The 11,745-nt window shown below is 34.9% G+C and overlaps 1 protein-coding gene across 1 annotated transcript in view; it reads right to left on the bottom strand.

The window, feature by feature from the left end:
* NUDCD1 (NudC domain containing 1) overlaps positions 1–11,745 on the bottom strand; it is an 87,433-nt gene that overhangs the window by 55,121 nt on the left and 20,567 nt on the right. Inside the window, exons 3-4 of the mRNA XM_029223144.1 lie at positions 4,366–4,551; positions 365–545 (exon numbers count right to left, since the gene is read on the bottom strand). Coding sequence (XP_029078977.1) covers positions 365–545; positions 4,366–4,551 — 367 coding nt within the window. The remainder of the gene's footprint in view (positions 1–364; positions 546–4,365; positions 4,552–11,745) is intronic.

Raw genomic sequence — 11,745 nt, 5'->3', positions numbered from 1 at the left:
TGTGTGTGTGTGTGTGTGTGTGTGTGTGTGTGTGTGTGTGTGTGTGTATACATACACATACACATATTAACATATACTTTTGTATATATTAAAAATATACACTTAAATTATTCCAAAATTATGTAATAGTGTCTCCTTTTACACAAAAAGGCACATCTGACTATGGAAACACATTATTATTTTTTTATAATCCATACCTAAGGAGAAACTATGTATAAATATTCATTCCACCGGGTGGCAGGTACCAGAATCATAACACAGTGCCTAAGAAAAAGCAAATAGCATTTACAGGAACTTCTTTGCATTTCAAAACCTACTAAATTACGGCAACCACTACAGAGAGATCAGATTTTTGTTGTTTTACCTTTACTTTTCTTATTAATAGTGACCCACTCCAAGGAAACATAGAAACCACTTCCTTTCATATCCAATTCCTCTTTCTCTATTCGAAGAAGCAGGGTAGCTATCGAATGTTCTTCAGCTTTCAGCAATGAGATACTGTGAATTATGATAAAAGGATTTCCAAGCTCTTCATTAAACATAATCTACAAAAAAGAAAAAAGATGCCCCTCACAAAAATGTATTAGATGAATGTATATGGCACAGAGGAAATATACAGAATTCTGACAATCCAACAAATAACTCGGATACCATCCATATTTACTACAAGGATACAAAAATGAAAAAAGCCCTTAAATAAAGCGTACAAGTTTAAATCATATTGCTTGAAGAAAGAACTTTTGGAAAATACCTAATTGTTTAACAGAAAAAACTGATCAGTACTCTTGGCTTAAAAACAAAGAAAACAACAGGGCATCCAAACAGCATCTAAAGGAGAAAGGGAATTAAAAGCAATCTTCTAGAAAAGAATTGTCAAATTTAAAGAATGTTCTGTACAGGACATGAGCAAGTCAACATGCATTACTGCATCTCTTCCCCTGTCTCATCTCTGATTTATTTCTGCTTTCTTCCTCTTAGTTTCTGAATACAGTTCGTGTGTATTTGTGAGTGGGTGTGTGTATGCTTTTTCCTTTTGTGTTTGGTTTGGTTTGTTTGTCTTTGTTTTCTGGAAATTTACAAAGGTAAGAGTCAAAGGAATTAGAGAACAAATCACAAAAACTTTCTTGTTCTTCAAAAACAAAAGAGCCCACTTACATTTAAAAGGTATAATTCCACCAACTCTATTTAAATACTGAAGCTCCTTTTTAAAAAGCGAATCAAAGCATTATGCAAAGACACACAAAATCTTATCAAATTCTTTTTATAAGACAAACACATAATCTAAAAGACTATTATATTTTTATTAAATACCAAATAGGAGAGGTTTTAAGACTAATTTCTAAACAAGCTTTTCAAATAAATGAAAAAATAAATAGCTGAATACTAATCTGAGACAAAAATTAGCTTTTTTATTCTTTTTAAACCCATTATCTGGAATCCCCTCATATCAGCTCCTACCTGAAAGCCTTATAAAGAAAAATGTGCTTTACCCCAATGTTCACAGCAGCACTATTTACAATAGCCAAGACATGGAAGCAATCTAAATGTCAATTGACAGATGAATGGATAAAGAAGATGTGGTATACCTACAATGGAATACTACAGTCAGCCATAAAAAAGAATGAAATAATGCCATCTGCAGCAACATGGATGGACCTAGAGAATATCATACTAAGTGAAGTCAGTCAGACAAATACCATATGACATCACTTATATGTGGAATCTAAAATATGATACAGATGAACTTACAAAACAGAAACAGACTCAGACACAGAAAACAAACTTACGGCTACCAAAGGGGAAGAGGGATAAATTAGGAGTTTGGGATTAGCAGATTCAAACTACTATATATAAAACAGATAAACAACAAGATCCTACTGTATAGCATAGGGAACATATTCAGTATCTTGTAATAAACTATAATGGAAAAGAATATGAAAAAGAATATATATATGTAAAACTGAATCACTTTGCTGTATACCAGAAACTAACAAAACATTGTAAGTTAACTATACTTCAATAAAAAATAAAAGAAGGGCTTCCCTGGTGGTGCAGTGGTTGAGAGTCCGCCTGCCGATGCAGGGGACACGGGCTCGTGCCCTGGTCCGGGAGGATCTCACGTGCTGCGGAGCGGCTGGGCCCATGAGCCATGGCCACTGGGCCTGCACGTCCGGAGCCTGTGCTCCGCAACGGGAGAGGCCACAGCAGTGAGAGGCCCACGTACCGCAAAAAAAAAAGTAAAAGAAAATTTTAAAAAAAGTGTGCTTTAACGTCATCATTTTCTCTTTGTGTTTGAGCAACTCTGCCAAAATTATTCGAATAGTAGAGCTTTGAAATCCATTCTAAAGTCTTCCATAAGCAGGGATAAAAAACCAAAAACACCTCAAATACTCAAAACAGAGATGACAGACATGGTTTTTTATAGTTGGTTGACTGGGTTCTGCTTTTGTTTGGGGGACAAGAAATAAACCACAGGGAGAAAAAATTGAAAGTTCTGCCAAGCACAAGTAGCCAGTTTACTATTTCCTTCTCTTCTTTCTCTCTCATGAGACCAGAGGAGTAGATGTCTGGACTCTTAAAAATTCTTAGGCTAAAGTTTCCAGTCTTCTGAACAAACCTAGCAAATCAACTGTGATATTGTTGATATATAGCACCCCCATCACATTAGAGGCCACACATTTGGAAACAGGCAGTCTTCCTTGCCTTCTTTTATTTCTCCTTCTACATTTGAGTCATCACCACCACGCCTGCTTGGCCCCCTTAGGCCCTACCATGCCCCCGTCACGCTCACTTTTAGCCTCCTCTCTTACACGAATTCCCCCAAAGTCTCGAAACTCTACTGAGTTATTTCTCTCAAAGCGACCAATATCCCTCAGTATTCCTCCCACCTCAGTAATGCCCAAGTCCCATCCCTTTCCCACTCCCCCCACCTCCCCAGAGAGTGTTGATTTCATCATGATAGTACAAATACTGAAGAGGATGTGGAGTGAATTTAAATTTTGAATTCATTTACAAAATATTATTGAAGGCCTAATATGTGCCAAGGAGATATACACAGCAAAAACCAAATGAAATATAAACCCATATGAATTTCCTTCTGGTGGAATATGTGGTGTTATTTTTAATCTGAAGGTGAACAAGGTCAGTGTGTTTCTTACTACTGAAAACCAACAGAATCCACACGGCTTGATAACAGATAAATTCTCATTCATATCTCTCCTGCCCATCATTCTCCAAATTCCTTCCAACTATTTCAGGTAGCTGTGCTATATACCACATTGCCTCAGCAAGGAAAAAATAAATAAATAAATAAAAAGTTATTACTGGAGGCCAGAACAGAAAATGTCACAATGTCCAATAACTATTTGAAACTGTGACTACAAAGGCCCCCTATAAACAGGCTATTGTTGTTCTGATAATTTACTGTGTTTTTTGCTTAGTTTTTTGAACATACTACAATTTGGAAGTATAGCATTTGGTATAACTTAGTAAGAAAGGTAAACCACTAAGGCCTTCTTGGTTTTTCTCAAATAATTAAAGCCTGGTCTTTGTAGGCACCTATTGGTCTGATAAAAATATTTTATAAGATGTAAAATATTAAATTCATATCGCTTTAGCTACCCAGAACGAAAGGCCACCTGCTGAGATTTAGACAGTAGCAATATCACATTGTACTTATTAGCACAACTCAGTGTCATTCTTCTCTACCTTCAAAAACTGTGGCTCTAGAGAAAATAATTCCATATTTATTACTATTAAAATCCTAACACCTGCCCCTCAGATTTAAGTCTGTTACATTGTTTTTAAAAAACTGAAGTAAAAATGACATCTTGGAGACTGGTACGTAACTATAGTTATTTATTCTACAGTATATTTTTCTAAGTTGGGAATACTCTGGTATAGTTACTATTTGACCAGTTTAAACATACCAGACAGTTAGCAGAGTGGTGCAGCAGTGTGCTGGGCCCTTAAACATACCAGCAAATAAAACAAGAGTAGAGGAGAAAAGACATGACAATGCAATTTTCTGGCCAACTCTTCAAGAAGAAGAAGGTGGCAGCATCATTGCTTAGTGTACCGCTTTACACTTATAAAACACTCAATAGGTATTTGCTGAAAAGCAAATGCAATTCTTGACAACTGCACGCACCCCAGATCAAAACAGTAATAGCTAATATATCAGTTTCCTAAAAGGTATACATTTTATAATTTAACTTAAAAAGATATCCAAAACATTATATATTATAAAAATCAAGAGGTCACATGTAAACTATCCCTAAAAAAGTGTTATTTCAAAATCATTAAGATCTAATTTGAATATACTTTCCAGACTTTGCTAAGTCTAAAGAAAAAAAAAAAACTCACCTCCCATTTTTCAGAAGCACTATTTCCACGTTCACCCGTTCCAATGAGATACAATCTTCCAGTTCCATCTGACAAGGTAACCCAAGTAGAAGATGTGAAATGCATGGATGCGCAAAGGCGATTGTCATATGCTATCAAATCTGTAGGAAGTCGAAACACCTCTCGTGGTTTTCCTAAGGCAGTGTCCTAAAAAGAAGCAGAACATTATAAATGAATCCCGCCCTCTCCGTGACCCATACACACACAGAATAAATATCTTCAGTGCACTGGTTACGCTCCTCTTCAAGAGTAGGTGCCTAATTTCCCTGCCTTTCAGTGTGAGCTGTCCCACTGACTCACTTCGAAGAAATAAAAGTGACGGTATGTGACTTCTCGGACTCGGTCATAAAAGACTTTACATCTTCTATCTTGCTTTCTCTTGGATTGCACATGGCAGACACACATGAGGAGGAAGTGAGGGCTCCTGACAAAAACCAGCACCCTGTGAGTGAATCATTTTGGGAGTGTACACTTTAGCCCTAGTAAAGCCTTCAGATCACTGCAGTCTTGGCTGACACCTTGGCTACATTCTCTTGAGAAACCCTGGAACAGAACCACCCAGCTAAGCCACTCTGATTTCTCACTGAAACTGTGAGATGACAAACATTTGTTTCAAGTCACTAAGCTCTGAAGTAAGTTGTTACATAGCAATATGGCAGAAAACTAATACAATGCAGTAATCTAGTCTTCATTCTTCTAAGTTTAAAATTAATGATCAGTATTTTTAACTAATTGGAAATACTGCATCATGTTCTAAACGCCTACACGGACATTCCTGTGGTATGAAAATGCTGTATTATGTTATTAACAGCTTGGGTTTTTGTTGACACATTTTTATCATGTATATGTCCTTACAATATAAAGTTGTAAGATGGATTACACATCATTAAAATGTTTTACAAGAAAATATATAAAAAGGGCTACAACTGAGAAAATAAACTTCCTCTCATACACCAAACTGTATTCAATTCAATTAATTTTTTTAAAATTAATTAATTCGTTTAGTTTTGGCTGTGCTGGGTCTTCGTTTCTGTGCGAGGGCTTTCTCTAGTTGTGACAAGCGGGGGCCACTCTTCATCGCGGTGTGCGGGTCTCTCACTATCATGGCCTCTCCCGTTGTGGAGCACAGGTTCCAGACGCGCAGGCTCAGTAGTTGTGGCTCACGGGCCTAGTTGCTCCACGGCATGTGCCATCTTCCCGCACCAGGGCTCGAACCCGTGTCCCCTGCATTGGCAGGCAGATTCTTAACCACTGCGCCACCAGGGAAGCCCTCAATTAATTTTTTATTGTTGTTTTAGTTTTTAGTTAACAGGTTTTCCTGCAGTACAAAAATAATCCTTGATTCATGTATTTCATTCTCTACTCCTAGAACTGTTTAGATCAATATACGTACATATTAAAAAAAATTAAGTAAACTATGTCCTTATTAGCCTCAAGTTTTTTAGTGACCCACTGTTTCTTTCTAAAGCATGCAATTTTCTTTAAAACAGCAACTTTCCTTCTTTCTGTACTCATATTTTACTGATTTACATAAGATTGCATTAAATAATGAAAATGCAACGACAAACACAGCTGGCATAAAGTTTTTAGAATGACAAAATCTCGGTATTAGTGATGTAAAGCTCAACTAACAGAAACAGAATTGTAACAGCATAGTACTGAGTAGCCTACTGGCAATAAACATTAAGCTTACCGTGGTCTTGAGTCAGTATGTTATTCAAAGAGAATAGAGAATGTCAGTTAACCCAGTTAGTTAAGTGAAGGGCAAGTAAGAGAAATTTTACTGCAGGCTGATGTCTACGTAGGCATTTAGAACATGATGTGGTATTTCCAATTATTGTGAAGGAAATGGACTGGTCAACAAATGATAGTGGAACACTAGGGATCTTTAGGGAAAAAATTACACAAAAATATTCCTTACTCCAGATAGATTAATAAAATAAATGTCTTAAGGGAAAAGTAAAATAACTGTGCTAGAAGATTAATAATGTTTTAATAATCTCAAGGTGGAGAAAGCCTTCCTATGTAAATAAAAGACATATAGGAGGTAGGGAGAGAAATACTTGCCACAAATATAAAGCAGTACTAATATCTATAACATACGAAGTACCCTTAAAACTCAACAAGAAAGACAAGGTTATTAAAATTTTTTTAATGGGAAAAGAATATGAACAGGAAAACTACTGCTTTAAAAAATGAGCAAAATGCTCAAACTCACTAGTAAAAAAAAATATGATTAAAATAATAAGATATCTCTATTAGCCAGAAAAAAAAAAATCTCAGACTGTTAATGTCTATTCTTGGCTAAGGTGCCCTGTTGGTGGGAACAGAAATAAGTATAGGCTTTCAGCAATGATTATAAATCAAATTTTATGATGCATTATATACCATTTAATATAATTCCACTTCTAGGAATTTATATTATAAGAATACTTGCACATGTACACTAAGATCCATATAACGAGAATGTTTATTTTAACGATGAAAATGAAAAGCTGTGTCAATAAAAACTAAGATACAACCTAGCTGTTTATCAACAGTAAGTAAGAAAATAGCAGCCCTTGGCATCCCAGTGCTAGCCTGGTAGTATCAGCTAGGCCTTGGTTTTGCTATGAGCTGGTGACACTAACAGCTATGTTCTCCTGATGAATATAAACAACTTCACAGAACATTGTCATCAGACAAGGCTGCTGTGTGACCTCTGTCACCATAACAGAACAAGACAAAAACAGCATCACCCTGTAATGGTACCTGAACACAGATAAAACATGTACATTGCCAAAGCTACAAACAGGACCCTAATCCATGCCACTATTACTAACCACAGCTTGAGCCTTGGCCCAGTCTTCTTCCCTCCTTCTGGATAAGACTTATTAAGATATCCATCATGGAATTATCCAGTTTCCTGACAGTATCCAATCCAGAGCAAAGCCCCAGTCTCTTAAATCCTCCCCTCAAATCATCTAATATAAGCTCAATCCTACAATAAGTCCTTTCTAACATCTTCTGAGATACCCTACGGTTCCGCATGGTATGCATTCTCCTCTGCTGCAAAAAGTAATAAATCCAGTGTGTTCAACTATAGATGTGTACCTGGCATCATTGTCTGGAGAGCATTGGCAGAGGAATGGTTAACTGTGGAATAATCATCCTTTGGAATACCAAATAACTGTTAAATATACTGAAGTAGATTTACAATACATCAAAAAGATCACCAAGATAATAACTGGGAAAAAAGATGCAGAATATGTATAAATCCATGTACGTTGAAACAAACACTGCGATATGACAGCACAGAGTAAGCTGTAGACAGACACGTGCTATTCTGTTAATAGCGTTTACTATTAGGAAAATGAGATCAAAGTGCAACTGGTGGTAAGGGAGATTGGGGGTAAAGAAGAATTTTCCATTACTGCTTCAAATACATTGCTTGTTTTTTTTCCATATTGAATAATTTACATGTGATATACATAATTAAAGGATGTGAATAAGATAAAATAAAATGGAACTTCTTCCTCAGAATAGTTGTTTCAAAGTAAAAGTTTCTAGTGGTCTCCTCCATTACATGCTCTTCACTATGTCTAATCTAGGGAAGCATTATTAGGAAGCCACTATTCTTCATTTCATATTCAATTATAAAGGTGGCTTTAAGCCATCTTCTTTTAAATACAAGGTTCCATATAACTGAGATTGCTAGGTATCTAATTATCAGATAAATGAATGCAATATCTAGTAGAATGATTAAGATATTCAAGTCTATAAATGTGAGGCCAAAATTAAATTAAAATTCAAAAGAAAACATACAGTATCTCAAAGTTATATGATAGTTTATGTGAAAGAACCTAAATGTTCCTGATTTTTGAAACCTAATTCTCAAAGAGTACATTTTAATTTTAAATGGACTGTACCAATAAAATATTTTCTTGTGTAAATTACAGTGCTAAGTTATTTCTGAATAACCTTCAATAACAGTTTTACAGTGTCCTAATAATAAAGCTTTATGTAATGTGCATCTATAATGTCCTGGTCCCACCCAATCATTTTCTTCCTCCAGTCAAAAAAAAAATTAACGTAACTATGTTCAAAGCTGTTGAAAATCATTCTAACATTTCACAGGTGAATTGCAAAAGACTTAAAATTTCATTGATAAATGGAGCACTTATTGAATGACTACAATGTACAGTATTGTATTAAATAAGTGCTTTGACTTTTTGCCATCTCATTTAATTATTTCCAAACCCTATGAAGTTGAAATTATTATCCCACTTTAAGAAGATAAAGAACTCTGTTCAAAAAGATTAAATAATTTGCCTGGAATTCCACTGCTAGAAAATGGCAGGGCCAATAGTCAAATCTTGGTTGACCACACTCCAAAAGCTGGTCTTTCCTGTATTCCACACTTTCTTGAGAAGAAACCAATTCTCAAGGTTTTCTAAACAAATGATACCCCCGAACTCAATGCAACTTATAGAATAACTCCCCATCCCGCCAAAAAAAAAACCCTAATAGGAACGAAACTACCATATTCAGTTTTTCTTTCAGGCTAATATATTACGCATTATTTTAATTAGATTCCTGAGTCAACAAAACATAATACAAAAATCTCAATGTCCACATATTGTATATAAATGACACTAAACAGTAAATAAGTACTGTTTTCATAAACTGTACATATTTATGAAAACATCTCAAAACCATTTGGGGATCTCTTAGTTACAGCTACAAGGAGACAAGCTCTGAACTGACAAAGCATTTTTCTAATACATGTACATTTACAGAAAACACTACTCAAAAAACTGGTCAAGCTAAATTAAATACGGATGCCATTTACTAGTATTATTAGACACTGACATTTAAAAATTTGCCCTTTTAAAAGGGAGTGATCTTTTTCTGGAGAAAGGCTTTTATCACTAATAACTATTAACTTTATTTGGAAGAAAAAAAAAAGTCTTCCCTTTTCTGCCCCCACCCTTTTTTTTTTTTTTTTGCTAAAGCTTTAAGGAAGGGTGTTTTAAATTAATTGCAATTTGACTGAGTAACGTCTTTATGTACCACAAAGCTTTCAATAATGCATTAAGCACACACAGTTCCAAGAACTTACTCCACTCGTTTTTCTTTAACCAGGTAAATTACTGACTCCCTATTAATAAATTCAGCTGTAGAAAATAAGCTAGATTCAGGTCTAGATAAGAACATACTGGCATACAACTGAGCTGGACTAACAAGCAACCTCACAAATGCATGCTTCAAATGGAATCCAGTAACTCTCCTCTCTTTACATGCAATTTAAAGAGACACCACAAGATGACGCTCTTCTTTAGTAGCAAAAACATGAGTTTTTCAGATAAACGGAAAAATAAATTAGGACAAAATTAATTCCGTAAATATTAAGAAACAGAACACATTACTTTAAAATAAGCCCTAATATCATAATAAAATGACAAAATACTAAAGAACCAAATTTTAAAACACAATTTATTTTTCTTTCCTAAGGAATTTTCTACTTCCTAACTGTACTTCCTCCCAATTGACATTTCTCTAAAATTAACAATTGTAAACCACAAGTTAGACTGACTTAGAAGTGTAATGCCTCTATAAACCTGTGTGTTGAACTGCTGCCACCTGCTGGCTCCTGACAAACCTAACGGTCAAGCAACTTGTGGATTTCCTTTCCTGGGCCCTACAGCTTTCATCTTGACCACAATACTGTTTAGCCCAGATTAACATGGATGGTCATTTTTGTAAATCAGCCACAAGAAAAGAACCTCTCTGGGATTTGTGCATGTGTGCCTTTGACTCAAAAAAAAAAAAAAATCAGACAATAAAATGTATCTTAGAACTGTTTTCTGCTTTAAAAAAAGTCAATGAGTATCTAGCAGCCAATACTCTCCACCTGCCCCCAGCACAGTTCAAACAGCAAGTCAATTGCCTTTGTTGCTGATCAGAAAAATAACAGATTATTCCAATCTGAAACTATTCCAGTTCCAAAAAGCTCTCCAATTCAAGGAAGCCAGCAAAAAACTTTAATCAAAATCTGACAGATATCAACAAAATCAAAACCAAAAACCAATATAACTTGTGAAAACAAATACAAATATTACAAATGTCAGCAAATAGAAACCAATAATGTATCAAAAGAATAACACACTCTAACCAAAAATAATTTATTCCAGGAACTTAAGGAATTACGAAATTAAAGAATTTTAAAACTACAATATATCAATTTAAGTCACTACATTGACAAATTAATAAAAGGCACACAATCATTAATAGGTGGGTTCTGAAAAGGCATGCAATAAAATTCAGCAGGCATAATAAAAACATTAAACAGAAACAGAAACTCAAAGAAGCAACTTTAGAACAATAAAAGCTATTTATCTAAAACTGACAATAAGTATTCTCTTAATTTAAAAGCCATTACAATTAAAATCAAAAGCTAAACAGGGATACTTGCAGTCCACATTATTATTCAACATTGTCTCAGAGGTTCTGTCTACTAACCTCAATAAGACAAAAATAAAATGACACAGGAATGTTATTTCTACTTTCATAAATACTGGAAAAGGAGAGATAAAACCATTTCCTTTTGCTAAGGATGGAACTGTCTATGTACTTTGAAAACCTAAATGGGAGTAGGTAAAAATTAATTGTCAAATAAGGTGACTGCTTATACAACAAATAGTCTTTATCAATAAGCATCTAGGAAAGAAAACAGAAAAAACTATATTAATGAGAGGCAGAAACCATAAAATATTCAAGAATAAACTTAATAAGCATAAGATCAAGGGAAAACTATAAACTCTTACTTAAGGACATAAAAGAAGATCTAAATAAATGAAAGGACATACCATGTTCTTGGGTTAAAAAAAAAAAAAAAAAGCCAATTCTCCCCAACAAAAAAAAACTACCCACTCTAGCAAAACACTGGAGATTTCTCTAATGAAAGCTTTAACTAGACTGACTCTGGCCATCAGGCCTAGCTAAGTACAGGGGTAAAGGACACCAATGAAAGAAAACAGAGGAATCAGCAAATCCCCACATATTAAAAGATGAGACTACAAACTCTTTTCTTTCCTTTGGATCCCAGAAAGCCAAAATCAGGCCTTAATACTTCTCAGACAAGAAACCAGAGGACTCCTCTCTGAGGACACCTGCCAGCCCAGGAGATACAACTTACAAAAACTAACATTCAGGTCAGGGGATTCTCACTCAAACATACAGTTGTCACTTAACAGTTGGGGAAAAAAACAAAAAAGGTATACATAGGTATATGGTAGGTCTTTTTGATAGAGGGTCTAATAAACTATTTTTAGAGTGGGTATTATATCTTTTTGACTAAAT

The sequence above is a fragment of the Monodon monoceros genome, unplaced genomic scaffold (genome assembly GCF_005190385.1).
Source record: "Monodon monoceros isolate NGI ecotype Baffin Bay Population unplaced genomic scaffold, NGI_Narwhal_1 Super_Scaffold_14, whole genome shotgun sequence".
NCBI lineage: Eukaryota > Metazoa > Chordata > Mammalia > Artiodactyla > Monodontidae > Monodon > Monodon monoceros.
The sequence above is the reverse complement of the archived record's forward strand: the minus strand, read 5'-3'. Positions and strand labels throughout refer to the sequence as shown.